Source organism: Watersipora subatra, chromosome 6 (assembly GCF_963576615.1).
Source record: "Watersipora subatra chromosome 6, tzWatSuba1.1, whole genome shotgun sequence".
NCBI lineage: Eukaryota > Metazoa > Bryozoa > Gymnolaemata > Cheilostomatida > Watersiporidae > Watersipora > Watersipora subatra.
In genome coordinates, this window is record NC_088713.1 from 8,794,407 (window position 1) to 8,815,902 (window position 21,496).

The 21,496-nt window shown below is 31.4% G+C and overlaps 1 protein-coding gene across 1 annotated transcript; it reads left to right on the top strand.

Moving 5' to 3' along the window:
- The first annotated feature begins 2,236 nt into the window (after positions 1 to 2,236).
- On the top strand, positions 2,237 to 16,934 carry LOC137398677 (uncharacterized). Its single transcript, XM_068084861.1, has 12 exons — positions 2,237 to 2,333; positions 3,572 to 4,026; positions 4,684 to 4,918; positions 5,717 to 5,932; positions 6,545 to 6,699; positions 7,592 to 7,753; positions 9,220 to 9,406; positions 10,738 to 10,931; positions 12,683 to 12,864; positions 13,887 to 14,018; positions 14,439 to 14,538; positions 16,365 to 16,934. The coding sequence occupies exons 1-12, from the start codon at positions 2,328 to 2,330 to the stop codon at positions 16,621 to 16,623; spliced, it is 2,283 nt and encodes a 760-aa protein (XP_067940962.1). The 5' UTR covers positions 2,237 to 2,327; the 3' UTR covers positions 16,624 to 16,934.
- Positions 16,935 to 21,496: the final 4,562 nt, after the last annotated feature.

A 21,496-nucleotide genomic window follows, 5' to 3' on the forward strand; every position in this document is an offset into this window, starting at 1 on the left:
CAAATAATTTTGTTTCAGAATTGATAAATGATCAAAAATTTATGTATAATTAATTCATTGAAATCAGTAGAACTCATTGAATAGATTAAAATTTCCATTGGCATTCTTTTTATTCGAAATCAGTTTTATTTGAGACCCAATTTTAAATCCATTTTAAAACATAGTATGTTGTTTTTTATGATCCAGGAATTGGTTTGCTTATAATCATTGGGCAATGTTTACCTGAAGTATTGCTTCAGCTAAACCTTTGACCGAACTTTTACAAAGATAATTATGGTTAACATAAAAATAAGGTTTCTAATCAGCAGTGGTTTTTTGACTCAGGTGAATAACCAGTTGAGCTTTGTAGTTACACTGTAGGAGTTTTCTGCCTCATGCCATGATCTCTTTGCTTTAGAATACTATTCGGCATGACTGACAAACTAACAACCAATTTAATGCAAAAATGAACTTATAAAATCTTTAGTAAACTTTATCAAAAATTATCAGTATTTTTCTATCATTTGCAATTTAAATTTATAATTTGGAGATTTTATGGCTAAAATGTTTTAAGATTTAAATCAATAAAACTTGATCGCGATTAAAGGGTTTAGCTTAAGTAAATATGTGATGAGTTGAATATAGGCGCACAACGCTGCAACTTAAAGTCAATATCCGATATAAACTGCAGCAACTAGTGATGTCATCTTGCACATATCTTTTTTTCAAGCATTTTAATCGAGATCAAGTTTGGTTGATTTTTGTCTTGAAACATCGTGATAATCAGATCACCTCAAACATAAAAAACAATCACAGATGATAAAAAGATACCGATATATTCTTATAAAATCTACAAAAAATCTTACTGTCTGTAAGTTTATTTTTCATAGTGACTCACACCGGCTTTCTGAGAACTCAACACTACAATACGTGCTGTTGTAGGTGGCTGACTGCAGACGTGTGCATCATGTTACTAAAGTCATAAGAAAAAGGCAGCAAGTAACTAGTTTCTTAAACAGCGATAGACACCGATACAGAGTTGGAGATCGTATCAGAGTAGATGTTTCCCTGAACTTGATCAACCAGACCCTCGTGGTAGGTAAATATAAAAGATCATCCCTGACAGTATTGTGATAACAGAAAGGTGTTAAACTTATTTCTATATGGTTAAGTATATTTTGTTTTTGTTACTAGAGCAAAGACAAACTATGGTTTAATTATAATTAATTATAATCACAATATTTTTCAAAATTAATTTTAATTTTAATTAACTACAACTATTATCATTAAAATTAATTATAATCATAGTTAATTATATTGTAATTTATAAAAACTCTGACCTAGTTAATTAAACTAATTATACTTGCATTTCGTATATGGAGTTTGATATCGAAGGTAGATGAGTAATTATCTTTCAAATGGGTGTAAAAAATCAAATATTGTAATTGCAACATCTGAGTAAAATTAAAATTAACATAGAGGAATATTCTAAAGACAATTATTTGATTACCAGAATCTGCTGAAGCCCAACACAAGTAGAAATACAAACCTAGTTTCAATGACATAGTTTTGTAATCATTAACAGTTTGACCTCGTAACTCAAAATATAACTCTGCTCACTAAAATAGAGTTTGACTTAATTACAGGTTGAGCAATGTCAAGGAACTCTCATAAGCCTACTTCCTGTGTTGACTCATCAGATAACTCTAGAGGTCACTGCAAATATGTACCCCTGTGTAACTATGCATGCAGTGGCATGGTTAGCTAGAAATAGTTCTACTCCTGCTACACCTGCAACATCTGTCACTTATGTCATTGACAGACCATCATCTTATCAGGTAAAAAAATATCGGCTGCTTTAGACAACTTGGTGAAATTTTTCCATATTGAACCGAAGTCTATATAATTTCTCTCTACACACCTACACTTGCTGTTGTTTAAAAACTTGGACACAATTTATAACTTACTTTTTAATTTATTTTGTTGATTTGACTAATTAAACTTTTTATTTAACCAAGTCATTAAAATAAGGGAAAGAAAATACTACATAAAAATTAAAATAATTGAACATGAAGTAAAAATTTCTCTGAATACTAAAAAGTTGTAAATTCAACAAAAACCGTGTTGTATATTTCTCAATGGCACAACGAGCAACCTATTTATGGTTAGACAATCAGAAAAGTTTTCAATTTTATTTGCAGTTGGTGACAGATGAGCAGATCTTCAAACCTTTAGAATTTGCCAACATAAGAATTGGTAGAGACCAGTTTGCCTCCTCCTCTAATAATAGAAAAGAATTTACCGTCTTTGCTACAGATGCAAGCATTTTCAGAAAGCACAGCTCATTGATGATGGTAGGAAAATTTACTTATTTCGAATTAGCATGTTTTAGAACTGCTGATTGACCATATAGATTTGTATTATACAAAAAGCATCTGTATGTAAAATAGAAAAGGTTACCTGCGGAAGCAAACTTCTTGAATGATTCAACAGATGTGAGTTTCTCAGTATTGGAAAGAGCAAGCTATTTTAAAAGACTTTCAGTAGAATAAAACAAACCATAAGCACATAAATTTCTGCTGACCTTTCTCTTCTTCTCCTTTTATTTTCTTGTTTTTTCGTTTTTTAATTTTGTTCTTTTTTATTTATTTTTTTCTTTTTTCATTTGGCTTTTCTCTCTAGAGGTCACTACCTCATATGGTCTTTCTTTTAGAATAGGATTTATAATGACTAGCAGCTTGTGAGATTTGAAAAAAAGCAGTTGTGGTTGAATACCTATCCCATCACCACTAATAGGTTTTGTGTGGTTCAAACCGCCAACCTACTGATCATAAGTGAAATCTTAACTAATGAAATACAACAATTTATTGGGTGTTATAATTACATGTATGTTGAATTAGTTTTCTATACTCTTTACAGAATGCGTTATTGTACTAAAGTTCAAGGCTGCTTTTGATTCTTCTACACGCAAAGGCTATGTCTGCAACATTTATATTCAAATCATTTACCTCTCACATTTACAACAATTTGGATGCATAACATAAAAAATCAAGTATTAAAGAAATTTTTGGCAAAGGTTATGTGAGAAGCATTATTGAAATGTTGTCTAATTTATTTGCTGTCACTTAATGTTTTCAGTCTACAATAATATTACAAGCTTATTTGTTGAGCGCTAGAAACTCTGTTAATGGATGTATTTAGAGTCTTTCAATTGATAGAATAATTACCAATCAATAATCAATAAAAAATCAATAAATCATGCCTAGCCTAATCGATAAAAATGCATGCAGGAAACAACTAGAACTTTTTGAATACAAATTGGCCTCAAGTGCCACCTGTTATTTGCTAAAAGTCAATTATGGATATTTTTTCCCTTTGCACCTTCAGGAGTATGCCTGAGAATTCAAACTCAAAAGTACATCAAATAGTGCCTAGATGAACTAAATCAGAACCATGCAGTATTTACAGTTTTACAGCTGACCCAGTTTATGATTTTTATAGTTCACAGTTTGCTAGTTTTTTTCAGTTTTGACGTTTTGGAACTATGCTTTCATTTGCAACTTTAATCTATCTTAATGTCAATTTATTGTAGAGAAAAAATGATGTGGATCAGCTTTCCACAATAAAATTATCACAGGCACGTAACTACTCATATACCTGTACCAGCCCTTTGCAAGTACAAACATTAACTCACTGGTTAATGCCTTCAAGCTCAAACAATCCTTCGAGTCAAAAAAACAACACGACGCCTATCCCTGCCTCCGTCCTTACAGATAGTGTCACACATAAACGCAGGCACGAAGGACATCAAACACAACGCGAATCTCACAATCAGTTGATATCCACAACTAGACTTCCAATTACTCATACTACAACTTCTTTACCATCTACGGCAGCACTACCAAGTAGAAATTGGTTGCCTAATAATGCGGCTTACAGAGCATTAGGGCTGCCGGAAAATTGGTTTCATACAAGCAGAAAAAGACGATCGTTACAAGATGATTGCATAGCAAGGTTAAAGTCTTTTGGATCTTACCTCCTTCAACAGTGAGTTCCAGCAAGTACACTTAATCAGTAGATTGTGTGTATAAAACTTCATGACAAAACCTAATGGTATGAGCTCCATTACTGCAATCGAAACAACTTTTTGATTGCCCACCACTGACAATTTCCAAATACTACTCGACCACCAGTTGGTATTTAATTGAAATACCAAATGGAATTTGAAACATAATTGCATTTGAATAGAAAGAGTTCTTTTACTGTTTTAAAAATGACTCAAAAATCTAAGTAAGTAACAAATAGTTTGTAAAAATTTGTTCAACTCCAGATTCTTTTTAGTAAATCGCCATAAACCACAAGGGTAAGCTTCCATCACAAATGGAATCTGGAGTATAATTACATTTGATTGGAAAGTCTAGATGGTTTTAATGCTGAAGACAAGAATTTGCATAGATGGCAAATAATTTTAAAATTTTTTCTGGTTTCAAAACCTTTATAAATCATAAGTGTAGTCTGTCAAAAACCTATATAAAAAATGACCCACCTGCGATCAAAAGCCATATTATTCTAAATACCACAGGTAAAGTAAGAATGTCAAATAAAAATAAGTTTCCAAGGTTTGCCTTAAAACTGTCACTAAAAAGATTCCAGTGGGTTACCATGGAATGTTACCATGCTAATAGAATTCCCTACATATTCCAGGTGCTCTGAGCGTCACTACAGGTTAACACTTCCAGCGTTGGGAATAAGTGAGTGGATGGTAGAAGGATTCTCTGCCTCTGAAATATATGGCTTAGAATTACTAGAACCCATCAGTTTAACTTCTACCTGTACAGCCTCTTTAGCAATCAAAGCACCTCCTTCCAACCTTCTCGAGGGTGAACAATTCCAACTACACGTTTCTGTAATTTCAGAGAATCTCAACAAGCAGATAAATGTGAGTAAATTAATCCTTTCCAGTTTTTATATGCTTGTGTAAGAAGACCATCATAAAGTATTAATTGTAATAATTGTGACAGATCAAATTCCCTTTAATGTTATTGCGACAACAATAGAACTTAAAAGTTGATTTTTGCTCATATCTTTGGTGTATAAACTGTGCAACTATAAGAGTATAAACAATATGTATAATAAATACAATATTATGATATATACATTATAATAATATATATAATAAATATATAATATGTATAGTATATATAATAGAAACATACTATATGTGTATAATGCTGTTATGAATATTAGCAATTTATCAGTAGCAAGTAGGACTTAGATAACAAACCCTAGCGGTATGAGCTCTCGGATAACAATTTAAACAACTTTTTGACTGATCACCGCAGTTGCAATTTAGAATATAATTACATTTGAATTAGATTGTTTGCCTTGACAGGTTGATGCTGAAGTCAAAAATTTGAGCAAGTGGTGAATAGTTTTTAAAACTTGACTGACTCATTTTGGTAACAACTTAAATGTTTCTATAATTGAATGTCAACCACTCTCCGTTCAATTCTACCACAAACTGTATTAAGCATCTATTAGATACCAAGTCTGTTTCCTATTACAGTGTTGTGCAGTCTGTCTTTCCAACTAAACAACTATGGTGTAGGTAAAGAAAACATTAATTGAGCACATCCGTCAATTAAAAAAACTTCTCGTTCTATTTCAGTGTTAAACAGTTAATATTTTTACATTTGACAAGTGTCATCTATGTAAATCACACATATATGTTTTTCAGGCACATATTCGAGTGATAGTTTCAGTAGAAGAAGCTCTCTGTTTTAAAAATCTTATGATCAACTCTTATCCGCACGCCAATGTCACTCTGGGGCCAACTAATCAGCATGCAGTGGCATCATTTACCGCAACCTCTTTGCGTCGTGGGAACTTTTCTATTAGTGTCGAACTCTGGGTAGATGAGATTAAAATTGGAGAGGAAATCATATTACTGAAGGTAGGAGACTTGACTACACTAAATCATCTTTAGAACTGATTGCATTAAATAAAACAATATAATATTGAAATAAAGAGCTGCTGAAACTAACACTTACCGCTGCAAATCAATTCATAATATCATTTCAAGTTTTTTAATTCATAAATCGGTTTGCTAGTGGTAACAAACTAAAATGTGTGATACTTCTATTTGGTTGGAGTTGTCTAACTATACAAATTGGTTGATTTTGAGTACGATTTGCCTTTATTAACACAAAATGGAATTTTTTTTGTAAATTTCTTAGCCTTCTTTGGGACTAACAGTGATAAGTTTTGTTTATTGAAGAGGCACCATAATATTACTACAAGCAAGAAAAATTATGTTTTTTTTTACTGCAACTTGCCAGAGTTTGAACTAGTAACTTATGTGACCTGAATTAATTAAATAATTAGTATTTTTATTAAGCAACTTTGCAAAAACTTCTTGATGTACATCCCAAAACTCCCACAATATGGCTCTAGCAGAAACCTATTAGACTAAAACAAAGTCTAGGCATCTGGTAGGAGATTGACATTGTTTGTATATTACTTAGCCTGCTTTGAATTAACAAACTGTAAATGACTTAATATTCAGGTTACAAAGGAGTTGTCTGATGTTGTTGAGTCTCCTCTTCCTTCGACAACTGAAATTCCTAATATGTCTACCCCAGACTTGCCTTCCAGTGACTACGCAAACCTGCAGGTTAAAATGAGATACAACAAAGATGATAACACCCAAAGATGCAAGGGGTATGAACTGCTGACTTTACTATTCTTAGTTGTGTCTGAAGGTTTAAGCATAGAGAGTTTTTTTAAAAAAGTGGTTCAGGAAAAGGGCTTCAGCAGTTTTACACTTTAAATCTTTTGCTAATTGAATGATCCGTAAAGTCGAACATCTGTTGATGGCGTGTATAAATTGTCATAAATTTTGAATCATGAGGTCTATGACAAAGACTCTGGCACCAAACTGATCAGCATAAGATCTTTTTAAAAAAAGAAAAGACTGCTGATGTGTTGTAGAAAGAGCTCGTTCGCTTTTTTGGCTTCTTTTTTTGTCTTTTTGGACCCTTCTCTTTCTACCACATGTAAGAACTTGAGCATGTTTCGAGTTGAACAAGTTGTCAACCTTATCATAGCTTACGGCATTATTATTACTGCTAAAACTAAAATAACAACTGTCAGTAGAGTTATTACTCAACAGATAATCATTAGAAAACAACTAATCCATAATTAGTGAAACCTCCGTAGCTTTAATGCATCTGACACCGCTGGTCATTGCGAGGAAGAAATGTTTACTATAGTAAAAGCAGTGTCTGCCTGTCCAAAAAACGCTAGCAGCATTGTTAAAAAAAGTTGCCTCACTCAAGAATTGAACTCAGGTAAACTGATTCACCGTCCAATTCTCTAACCACTACTCTACTCCTTTACCTTCCTTGGTGGCTAAGTAGATACTAATTATCATGACTATCTCTCACAGTGCGTGGGACTGCCAAGCATAATATATGCAATAAAAAGACTACAAACTAAGCTCAGACTGTAAACATTTTTTCTATTGGCTCAATGCAAGCAAATGATTGCATCATTTCGTTGAGCATTATGAAAAGAAGACATAAAATATTCAAGTACTAATATGTTCATAAAGGTTTACATTGACGGTCGACCACTCACTCTACGAGGAGAAAACCCTTGCTGAACAAGAAGATAATCCCTTTGATGACTCCAGTTTCTTGTACAGATGGAAAAGATCAATGGGGACTCATTCGGTGTCTCGTGTGCCTAGACATTCCTTACAGATATGCTATAGGTTAGTGCCTGGGTTTTACAGCTATGGTAACTGGTAAAAGAAACCAAATGACGCTGATTTAAACTGCTCAATCAAGCAAAAAACACTCTATAAAAAGCTTAGAATTAAACTTCAGGGTTCAACAATTTTTTAAATTAATAAGTGGGTAAAAGAAAAAATTATTTTTATGTAAATAGTATATGCATGTAGACTGTGTACAATGTGTACAGCTGTACATTTTATTATTGATATTAAGTGTTCACAAAAATTTTTTTTAGTTCATGAAAACGCAATTATTAAAAAATTATGTTTCAACAGATCATATGACAAAAGATTTTAAGCATAAATCAATGTTTATTTGATAGGTTTTGTTTATTACTCATGCAAAAAATTAATTGAGGCAGTCAATGGGAAACCACCTCAGTACACTCATAATATGTTTAATAAAAACAAAACAATTGAAGGAGATTAGGACATAATTGATCTGCCTACAGCGGAATACTTAAAAATGAACTCAGACAACATTTTAGTAGATTTTATCAGAAAATATCGGTATTTGTCCATCATTTGCAATTGTTTTTCATGTTTGAGGTAATCTGACAGCTAGAATGCTTAAAGATTAAAATCGAGAAAACTTGGTCATGGTTAAAGCACTCAGATCAAACAAAAGTGTGATTATGACGTCTACAGTTATAAAGAGACCAAAAGAGTTATAAAGAGACACTTTACGCTGCAACTTGGATACAATAGCTCATATTAACGATAGCGACTAGTGACATCATTGTCCGCATATTTTTATTCTATGCGTTTTAATTGTGATCAAGTTTTGTCAATTATATTCTACAAACAACCTGGCATTCAGTTCACTTTAAAAATAAAAAACAATTGCAAATAATAGAAAAGTATCGATACTTCTGATAAAATTTACAAAAATGTTGTGTTAGTTTGTTTTTAAGCAATTTACTAACCTAATTGCATAATTTTTCTATTTTTTAGCAGTTGCTGGTTTAAAAGTACAATAATTTGTAAAATTCTAAACAGACATTTTTATTAGTTAAGAGTATTCTGCTGTAGACAAGTTCCTCATATCATGATTTATTCCTTGCTTGGATTAAACATTTCTTAAGCTTTCTTAAGAAAACACTGAGGTCATTTCCTGTTGCCTGTTTTAACTACTTTTATGACAACTGTAATAAACAAAAATTATGACAGAAACATTGTTTTATGTCAAACATTTTCCACTAAAATCCTTAGTAAAACAACTATTTTTAGCAATTTTGTTTGCGCCAAGTAAAAAATCTTTTTGTTTGAACACTTCAAATTGATAATAAAATAAACAGCTAATTGTTTGCAAAATTTATTTACATTCCATATATTATTTCCATAAAACCTTTGTCAAATGTATCATTTTCTTCTCTTTAAACCAAATTTACGCTACTAAATCTTTGAACAAAAATTTCTGACTTAATCTCTATGTCTATGGCTAGGATTCTTCAGAAGTCAGCTCATGGCTCTTACTACATAGACGTAGAGAGCTTCTCAGGATACAGAACTGCTGATCACCCAGTGAAGACATCAGATGAAGACAGATGCAAACTACAAATGCAATCATATGATGGAGGAAACATTATAATGATAGAGAATACTATAGAAGAGAACTGGTGCTGCTTTATAGTAAGTTATTTTTGTGGTGGCACCACTGCTTGCTCTACTAATATTGTTACCATTTGTCATGTGAATACTTTTATGAATAATTGTGTTATCTTCTATATACAGTAAATGCACCTATCCTATAAGAATCTATTTTGAGAACGTTTACGTTAGGGTGATTTTATGTTATACGAACACTAAAATACATGTAAATTCCCTAATCTGTTCCAAGATCATCCTAGACTCAACCTTTGTTCTTTCATAAAGGCAAACAATCAACTTAAATTTGTAATTTAATGGCTATACAGTAACTGTAATATGATTGATTAAATCTTCTTCTTTTGTATCGCTTTTACCTGGTTTCGACCTTGGGGTCAATTATTACGGTAATTTTATGTAAAGGGTTAATTTCATGCAATTTGTCAAATTAAATAGAGTTTTTAATTTTTTTCTACACCGCAAAGTCTATGCTGTGAAAAAGTGTGTATGTTTAAAATAAAGTAAAACAAAAATATATGTTTACTATGAAAAAAAGCCTAGTTTGTCCGTCTTTTTGTCTAAAACCAGAGTACGAAGTTAAGATAAAACAATGCTTTCAACGAGACTCAAACTCATGATATTTAGCTTGGTAGCCCAACACTGTCTCACTTGCATCAATCGGCCACCTTTAAGTATTACTGAATAATTGTACATCTACTTATTCTCTGCGCTGTATGGGCACGCGTGACCATCTTTAAAGTCACACTAAACTACCAGAGTACTAATATATATACTCGAGATATGCCTTTTTCTCTTCTAAGTCCGGCAAGAGAGAAAACGATGTTTTTAAGGCTATTTATGAGATTTCTGACATTCGAATAGAATTTGAGAACTTCCACCGACTTAACAATTGATTCTAATTGCTCTAATTCATTACAAAATGAAATGCTAATGACAGAATTTACCATCAAAACCGGGCTTGCTGCCAACTCTGGAATTAATACTCGCTAAGGTTTTATCTGTGTTTAGATTCTCATATCTGGTTTGTAGGTCTAGTTTAATAATTTAATGTCTGTATCAAGTGCCATTTTATGTTTACTTAATTAGCCATTGCTAAAAAATAATTTTTTACAGACTTAATATATTGAAGTTTGAAAATTTTTTTTTATCTTGTTGGTACATTTTGCATAATTCAAATTTAACACACTTTTGATGCTGTAAAATAGGTCCCAAGGGTCACAACTCCAACATTTAGATATTATAATTTGCACAAAGCAAATAAAATAACTATCAGCCAATATCCACAAACTAGGAGATGATAACTTTGCTGTGATCTTTCTTGTTATTAAATAATTTAAAACATTCAACATTTTTAGCTTATTCTGGAATCTACTATATCAAATTCCCACGTTCTGCACACTCAAGCTAACAACAGCGCAAGTGTGCGAATGCATAATGGCAACCGACCTGGAGATTTTTGTCTAGAATTCTACAACCTCCACACCAAGAGCCCATACAGCGACCACATCTGCTCTGACCATGGATGTCTCTGTACAGAAAAAAATCTGAGGTGGGTTGAGAAAATTTTAAATGATTTGAAAATAGTTTTGACAAATATCTGCTATCTTGTAAAGAAAGATTTTTTTAAATTCTAAAAACGGCAAATGGAAGAATTTGTATTTCACCTTTCAGGCAGTCTCTAATCTGCCCCATAATAGTCCAGTGACCAATTTTTTCTAACAAAGCTGTCGAGTCTATTTAATAGTGTTCAATCAACAAAAAGATCTGATATGCAACAGGTACATCCATATATATATAAATCTCCAAGTTTGTGTGTGTTTTGTATGTATATATACATAAATATATATAAATATATATATAAATATATACATAAATACATATAAATATATATATATATATACATATATATATGTATATATATATATATATATATATATATATTAACTAAAAGCAGGTGCAAAAGCATATAAAAAGAGAACTCTACACTAAAACCTAAAAGATAATTAGTGGAGTATGAAATATTTGAAAAATTATTAGGAAGAGAGTAAACTTTTAGTATTTGTGCTACAAAGTTGTTTTGTGCGAAGGACTCATCAGATGCGATTGTATTAAAAATTTTTTTTAGTACATTCGCGTCTGATGGGTGCTTCGCACGAAACAAATTTGTGGCGCAAATACTAAAAGTTTACTTTCTTCGTAATAATTTTTCAAATATATATATATATATATATGCGTGCTTGTGTTTCGGTTTGTCTAGCTGTAGCTATTAAAATCTAGGACTGAAATATCCATTTCATGCTGAATTTGATTGAGATTGATGGAGTCATGCGTGATATAAGTGATTATCTAGGTTAAAATATGCATAACATTATGTTGCCACACAACGCCATTAAAGCTTGCTCTCGCAGCTCTTATTAGTAAGTGTGAATTACTAGCTGGCTCAAACTTGCCATTGACAAGGTGCCAGGCTCATGAAAAGTGGCAGGCAACTACATTACCTGTCACTGTTTATAAGCTGATTTTTAATACTCCTGTAACGCCGGGTATTCCGTTAGTAGTGTCATACAAATATGTATTCTATTAATTGTCAAGCCATAAAAATTGAGCTATGTGCTGGGACAGTAAAAGAAATTATGTAAAGAAAACAGACACACATTTAAAAAACTATGAGAAGGATGTTTTGAACTCTTTTTATTTAGATTAGCGTAATTTAATTAAATAGAATTTTACAAAACATTTTTCAATTTACCGTACATTATTTGTAAATGTTCATCTACTAAATCAGAGTTCAAAAAATTTAATTGTATTAAATTAATTTAAATTAAACTGAACTAAAGTAGAAATTAAAGTAATTCAATTAAAAATAAAGTAAAATACAAAAAAAATTACATTAAATTGAGTTTAATTAATTCTTTAAAATTAAAAAAAGTGAAAATTTCAAAATCAAAATTTAAAAACTATTTAAATGATAATAATTAAGAAGTACTATCCAAAATGCTCGGCAGTGTCAGCATAACATATGTGATAAAATAACTCGGTGGAGGTGTACTCAATAGAGCATATGAGATGATTTGGCTGCAAAAAATGGTATATTGAAGGATAAAAATACTAGCCACAGAGAAAAAGATTGATAATTATTATGGTAATAACAAGGATGATAATAATAAGAATTATGATGCTAAAAATAAGGATAGTTTTAATAAATAATAACAGTAATAAGAAACACAGTGATCATGATAATAATAGTAACAACCATAAAAGTAACAAGAGGGTTGAAAAAGTAACTTTAATACTTTGTAGATCATGTCATCAAGCGAAACATCAATCTATGCGTAAAACAATGCAGCACCTCACAAGGACGTACCTTTCTTCAAGATATGTGTTACGGGTGAGAGCTGAAGGTCACAGCACTCTCCAACAAGACGGGATTTATTCCCAACTTGTTACCATCCTCGATTCCAGCAACTCTTCTTCACGACCAGGTAAGGAATGTTTTTATTTCTCCGTCTGCAGAAAGCTTTTAGCTATGAAAACCTGCTATTACTGTTGCAGCCATAAACTGGTATTTAGTTGGTATTTAGTTGGTATTTTTCTATTCTTGGGCACCTTTTTTGTTGTTTGACTTGATCCGACTGTCAGGATGTTGATGATTAAAATTGACAAAACTGGATCACAGTTAAAACGCTCAGATCAAGTGAAAGTGGGATTATGAGATATATAATTGCATAGAGACCAATAGAATAGAGACGCGTAATACTGCAACTTGAATGCAACAGCCGAAATTAATGATAGCAAATAGTAACGCTATTCTGCACACAACATATTTTTCTTCTGAGAGTTTTCACCACGGTTAAGCTTGGTAAATTTTAATTTTGAAACATCCTGGCAGTCAAATCATCTAAAAAATTACGAAAAATCACAAATGATAAAAAAATGTTGATATTTTTTGATAAAATTAACTGAAAATTTGTGAAAGTTAATCTTTAATTTGTTACAATAGTTTGCATCTTGTTGGACTAGTTAAGGTGGGTTAACATTAGATATGGTCATGTGTTGTGAAGAACCATTAAAAGTCATTGATCAAGATTTTTACACTATTTTAATGTTTTAAGGCTATGATAGCCAAACACCTATTTTATAACAAACACATTTGGAATATTCTAAAATCATTGAATTGAGTTTGCTCAATAGGATCATCAATGGTGCAATTATTGTGTCAGTCACATATCACTGAAGTAGCATATATATGTAGATTTATAAATATTCTTAAAGGTAAACAAACAGATTGTTTAGCGATAGTTATGCTCTTTTTATATTGCTGCCTTTGAGGGTAAACGTTTATAATCAAAATGCATCCTTATTAGTGCCTTTGTATTGTTCAATGATGTTAGCCATAAAACTATGTCATTAAAATGTTAGGTTATTATTATTTGTAACAATGAATCTAATCAGTAGTATAAGTTCTTATGCACAACAATCTTAAATTTATTTTGCTTTTTTCAAGGACCATGGCTTCGGACTTATTACAAAGCAAAGCCAAGCTGTGAACTTTTCAGGGCTGGAGCTACGTACATACTAATGGGAAGGCAACTCCATTTACAAGAAGGAAACAATGGAGTCTCTTCCTTATATTTAGGTATCTATCTAACTACTTGCTGCTTTATTGTCTAGATTAGTTTTGTGAGCCTTCATAAAGCAAAACTAGAGCTTTCGACATATTTATGTACGAAAAGAGGACTCTTGTTTTTGAGAAAACATAATAACTGGTTCTGCTAAAAAGCGATAAAAAAATGAAAGTATTATTTTGACCAAAAACACACTTAGTTTGGCTGTTTTGAAAACTAAACAAAATAAGGTTTGATACACGGAAAAAATATCTTTTTCCAAAACCAGTTAAAAAAACACAATAAGGTTGAACTGAATGCTGTCTATTCCGTGTTAAGTGAGAATGAATGCAACAAAAAAATGCAAAATTTTTTTTAAATAAAATGTTGCTAAAAATATCAAGTTGAGGTGCTAACGAGAAAGGAATGTAACAACTCTGTTTGAATTACAGATCATGAGGCATCGGTAGTGAACATCGATGATTTATATGAAAGATATGCCGATACTGTTGGAGTCTGTCATCTGGATACCTTGTTCTGTCACACAGACATGTGAGTAGCGTGTTCATTGCCCTATTTTAATGTATTACATTTTCATTAATAGATCTCACTTTACCATTATGTCTGTCTGTTAATCTGTGTGTCCACATTTTTGGCCGATTTTGTCCAAGCTTCCCATTTATATGCTTTATACTTTTTGCCAGATTGTCAAGGCATTTGGTTTCAAAACTGTCTGGCTTCTGAAAACCAGCCTTTTAAACACTCATCTGATTAGAAACTTTAGAATGCATATTAAAGACAGTTTTCAAATTTTTGTTCAAAATGAAAGAATTTTAACACCAGGCCTAATTCTAGTTATGCTATAAAGCTGCTACAAATATAAATATGTTATATAATTTAAAATATACATTATATTATAACTATGTTAATATATTATATTATAGATGTTATGTATTAAAGATGTGGGTATTGTATAGGTATGTAAATGTACTTTAGTTTTAATAGCATTTAAAGTAAAGATTTCAAAGGTTTTGGTATGAGACAATCACTAATTATATACCACCATAAATTATACGATATTAATGTATTCTTATGTGCAACTATGACAAAGAATCAAAACATATTATAAGGCAAAGCGTGTAAAATGATCTACTACGATGCAATATTACTATCGAATTATTTCATCAAATTTTCATTATGAAAAGTTTTGTCTGCTACATATTATATGACTATAACACTACGTATAAAGTACTAAATCCATCCGTATGAAATTTAGTTTACTATGGTGTATTATATTGCCTTATATTACAATTTAGTATACTGAAGTATTGTATTACATAGCAAAAGACTATATTATATTGTGATATATGTCATGTTACATAATGTTATATTACCTTATAAAACATTATACTGTACTGTATTATGTCATATTATACCATGCTTATTATATATATTACTATACTATATTTCATTAAACTGTATTATAATATATTTTATCATATTTCATTATTTTACATCGTGTCATGTTATAGCATATAGTATAATTGTTGCCATACTGCCCCATATTATATTATATTATATTAACTTGCGTTATGCATTTATTGTAAAATACTGTAGTGTATTAGAGCCGTATTTCATTGTATTATATTACACTATATACCATTTTACATTAGGTTGTGCTGAGTCATCTGATATACTCTTTACTATATCAAAAACACTGTTTGTCTGTCTGTCTGTCCAAAGCTATTCTAGGAGTGTTAAGCAAAACATTGCATCAAAAGGAATCAAACTCAGATGTTTAGCTTCTTAGCTTATTATAGATTTTCAGATTACCTTCTTCACCAACCGAACATCGTTTAATGTCCAAAAATAATTGTGAACATAGTTATTACATCTAACGATTTTTCACAACATACGGGATGACTAGCGTACTAGTATTATATAATATTTCATTATGTAATATGATATAATATAATATTATATTAATGCATGGTTTTTTGTACCATGTTATACTACATTATATTTTTACATTAATTTTTTGTTATACTTTACTACAAGCAACTTTAAATCATAACATTGCAACTTTTCATCTTAAATGTATCTTATATCATATCATCTATTGAATTTATTGCATCTCGTGTAACTTAATTGGTTAGGTTATCGCCTAGTGAACAGGAGGTTCCAAGATCAAATCCATCATGAAGCGAATCTTTCATTCCAAGATTTTAATGGCTATAGCTAGACACACCGAATGATGGAGTTTGAAATTTATATGTATAAACTTATATTATGACATCACATCTGTAGTGAATTCCGACATACTTAATTTCTTCTAATCTATTACCAAGTTTGTTACTGTGACCTCCACATTTTTTTAGATCAATAGACAGCTATTTGAGCGATGCCGACAGCGAAGAGGTCAATAGTAAAGCTGATGATATCTCATCCACCATAACAAACAACTGCAAGTACCAACAGAATATGGCAAACAGTGGAGTGTTACAAACACTGAGTGACTTGTTCAACCTGTCTGGAGTTGTCTGTCAGCGGGACTTAAGTCATGTATATGAACAGAGGCGTCTATATCAGTCTATACGTCGATATCGTAGAAGAAAACGTCATCGGCGAAAAGGTTAAGATGCCATTAAATGCTATTATTTATGTTTTAAAACTTTTTAAAATTATTTTAGTTCCATTAATATTATTTCTCAAGCTGAAAACAGGATAAAAACCAGCAAGCTTCATTGTGCAGACCAAAGACTTAGTGTTCAAATGCGTTCAATTCCAATCTATCTTGCGTTCTATTAACTATTTGGAGAGAATTTTTTCATCAATTTTATTTATATAATTTTGTAAATACTGTATATAAATTTAAACAGTTGCTCTCTAAAATACATGTATATTTTTTATAAATTATGGGTGCTAAACTATTAAGATAATAAATGATGTACAGCAACTGAGAGCACCTGCAATGCATGTCATCAATGAAGTGCGGGAGCAGCCTATATAAGTTGCACATTCTTGTAAGATTCAACAGCCTGCGTTGTGATTGGCTAATTATTAGATAATGAAATAACTCTCTTCCACATTTAAAGCCAAAAGAAATAATAATAAAATAACCAAAAACAAAAAACTATTAAGTGTTGGAAAGAGTAGCTTATCTTTACTGTTGTATTGAGACACAAAGCGCCTGGTTATTAGGCTATTCATTTATATAGTTGTTTCACACGAGACTGATTATTTTAGCCCTTTAGTCTCATAATTTATTCATTACTAGAAAGCAAATACAGTCACTGAATAGTATTGAGTAGGCAGTCATAAAATACAGTTAACAATGTGTGAGTGTGTGTACGCTCATGTGCGTGTATATGTGTGCACGTGTGTATGTTTGTGTATGTTATGCTTTTTAGTTTAAAAGTTTTTGTTTGGTTTAATTTAAACATATTAACTATTCTCTAACTTTTACCTTTTAAGCTTGTTGCTAAGTATCTTCAACTAAGTTCAAATGTCAAATAGAAAAAGCAGTTTTTTAAAGAAGACAAACATTTAGCTATTAGAATTGTGATAAAATTGTTTTAAAACATTTCAATTTAGATTTATTTTTAAGCAATCAAGTTTTGCTTTTAAGCGATAAATTTCACTTTCAAGTAACTGGCTTTACCTTCAAGCGACTGGTTTCACTTTGAAGTGGCTGGTTTCACCTTCAAGGGACCAGTTTCTTTTTCAAGCGACCGATGTCACTTTCAAGTGACCAGTTTCACTTTCAAACTACTATTTTTACTTCAAAAAAACAGGTTTATTTTTTAAAAGATTAGTTTTTATTTTGAAGAAACAGATTTTCTTTTAATTGGCCAGTTTTACTTTTAAGTACATTTAGCAGCTTTGTTTCTCTTATAAAATTTTTTGTACTAAGCACCAAACAGATCGTCTGATTTCAGTTACATTTTGCAATTCCATTTGTTAAATAGTGCTTTAAGCATTTCCTTACACATATTGATGTATGGTTCTGAGGCTAACAGAGATCCAAACTAGTTGATTAAAATAGTAGGTAACAAAATCTAAAGAAAAGTTACAAAATAGTTATGCAGAAGCTAACCTCACTTGAGTTCGAAGAGCTTGTTGTTAAAATCAGCGCTGACTAGCCACCTGCAAGTGGGTTCTGCATACAAGTTGTCTTATACCAAATGAGTAATAGCTCTCATACACAACTGTAATCGATATTAGTGAGGTGACGGGTGATGAGTATGTCTCTTTATTTACACAAGCTCTATAAGCATGACAAGACAGAACAGTTAAATACAATTCAATACAATCAAGTGTAATGCTGAAAGGAGCTTACAAATAATAAAAACTCAAACAGTTACATTTGTAAATGCTAGAATTTTAAAGATATATATATATCTGTAATTAAAAAATTAAATAGTTTACTTTTCTTCAGCTAATAGCAGTTTTTTGCTCGTGCAACCCTCAGGTTGTAGACTTCAACTATTTAAATATATATATATACATATATATATATATACATGAAAAAGCTGCCAGATGTTGTAATTAATGTTCCTGGCGACAGTGTAGCTCTTCACTTAACCGTTCACTAGTTCTTCAATTTCTCACTAGGATCCTTTCCCTTGTTGCTCCTTTTTCTCTCTTTTTGAAACAAGGCATGACAGCTGCTTATATACACAGGGTATCCATGTTTTGAATGATTTTGAAACTTACCTCTGCCAAAAATTTTCCACCCTGCTGTTTCAACAATTCGGAGTTGCGCTTTCGATTTTTCAAGACTAGCAATGTTCTCCTTAAAACAGAACTTAAGATAGGTCACGGTCATTTTTCCATTCATGCTTTTTACACTTGTTGCACTAACTCAGCCAGGATACCTAATCATAATTTTCTTTGATATTAATAATATTATTATTTCTATATTATGCAACAGCAACAAAGTTTCTTATTTGCCATTATCACTGTTAGCAATATAACGAGGGTATTGCTGTGCAACACCAAGCTGCTACGATGACACCGACCTCCCCTCTACCACCAGTCTTCACCACCACGGCAATACACAACCACAGCAGAATGCTGTCACCAATCTCATGGCAGTCCTTACTGCCAACCCGTAAGCAAACCAATCAGCAGCCTCACTGCTACCCGATGGACTCACAGGTCCGACCTCCACAGCGCAAACAGCTTGTCAGTAGAAGCATGGTAATACAGATGATCAGCTCACTTGCTTTCCACTGAGCCTTCTGCCAAGCATCTGTTTAATGCCTGATTATATAGCGAGACCTGTTAGTCCCTCGGCTTTTCTGTGAAAAGCAGCTTTTCACAGAAAGCTTTTCAAAAGCTAGCTTTTCAAAGCCCTGGCTCTCTATAAAAGCCAGGCCCTTGTTACCAGCTAATCCCTAGGAAGCCTCAGATATTTACATAATATCCCACAATTACCAATTATTACTTCAAAGGTCGCATAAATGACAATTGTTTTTAGTAAATAAAACTTTTTCATGCTAGAAGAGTGACGCCTGAAAAGAGATTGGCACCTGTGTAGTGGAAATTTGTACAATCAATAAGTCAGTTACTTAATGAATAATATAATAATATAATGTGGGTAATACAATGAAAAGCTAACCACCTCTTCATTGTGATATGAGCAATCTATCATTGCTATTAGTAATTAGACTACACTCGGGAGGTAGTGTGATGAAATCAGCTGAATTTTTTTAACCTCAACTGAGAAGAGCTTTACTGAGTATTATCAATTTGAATCTATCCGCAGAGAGCGCTTCTGTGACACTGAATAGTAGTCTCACTGCTAATGCCTGCGTACAAACTTTGCAAAGTGAGATTGCATTAAATCTGTTCAGATGTTACCGTTTCTATGATTGGAGTAGCAGATACTCTGAATCTCTTCAAAGCATGGAAATTTAGTAATAGTGAGTTGGGTGATAGTTCATTCAATTTTTATCAAAGCTGAGTTCTGTTTTACTAGGCTAATTAGAAATAGCTGGAAGCATATGGCCATTAGGGGATGGCAATAAACTGTGTTTGTTGAAAGTTAGAAAAGCTAAATAATTAGATACCAATCAGTAAAATACACAAATCTGACTTAATGTTTCAGTTTTAAATGATTTGAAAATTCACAAAAACACGACAATGATAACCTGAAACCTCTAATCTGACCCTATAAAAAGTACAATTGACAAAATTATGTACTTGGGATGTATAGGGACGTATACTTGTACTAAGGGCGTATAGAGACCAGTCAACCAACCACAATTAAGCGCATGCTTTGTACAGCCAGTTGAGAGAACATAACCCCTAACAATAAGAAGTACCACTCTGTCAACAAGAGTTAGCATCATTCTCAGTATAATCATAATAGACTAAGAACATGGTAGACTCCAGCACACATGACAAACAGTATAGCACTGCATACAGAATGATTGCAACATTCCATCTTTTAGGTTTTGAAGCAATACTTTTGACTTTGAGGTGAGCGTCGGTAAAATTATAATTCAACTGTGTATAGTATTAGAAAAATTATATTATATTTAATAAAATTATTATTATATTATATTATAATATTATATTATAATATTATATTATAATATTATATAAATTATATTAAAATTAAAACAAAATATTTATAATATTATGTAGGCCTAAATTATATTATATTATTGTAATTCAAGGCTGTAGAACATGATATTAGAAAAACATATGACTAAAGTAAACTGTTGTTTATATAAGAAATCTACCATATATTTAATATTCAATATTTAATCACATATTTAATATGTTATAATCATGAGAATTAACAAGGTTTTATTAACATAAAAACGCAAGATACGTGAAACACTACTGCACTTTAGCAAAAATGTGTTCGGTAAGAAAGTTAATTACTTTTTTAAATGATACAACTTATTTCTATTCTTTGTTGCTGTTACATTGTTTTTAGAATTAATTTGCTAACTCAATATTGGTTTTATTCTTAAATGATATCTTTTTGTTAATGCTATTTTAATTTTGTAAGAAGCCTTTTTAGTTAGAGTAAGTTGCACTGTATCTAATACTGAATCTACTGACTTCCAATCCTCCATTTCTGTTAGTACGTTTCTAATATACAGTAGCAACTGTATGTAACAACTACAAAGTAACATCATAAAATTCTTTTTAACCTTTCGTTATTAATTTCTATTTTGCATAAATGATAATTTTTACATTTAATAAGCACATAAGTGTGTATACTCTTTTTGTTTTAATGTTTTAAGTAATCATAGTGTTTTCTAAAAGCTTACTGGTATATTTCAAGTTGGACCAATCAAATGCATTAAAGAGTATATTAAAATATTACAAATATTAAAATTTATTAAAAATGTATTTGCTCTAACATAGGATTGTTTGAGCATACCAACAAAATAAACTTCAAATGTGGAAGTTTGTCAGTACCTGACATTCCTGGTACACCTTAGATTGTTTTATAAAATGCACAATCAATAGAGTAAATATTAAAAGT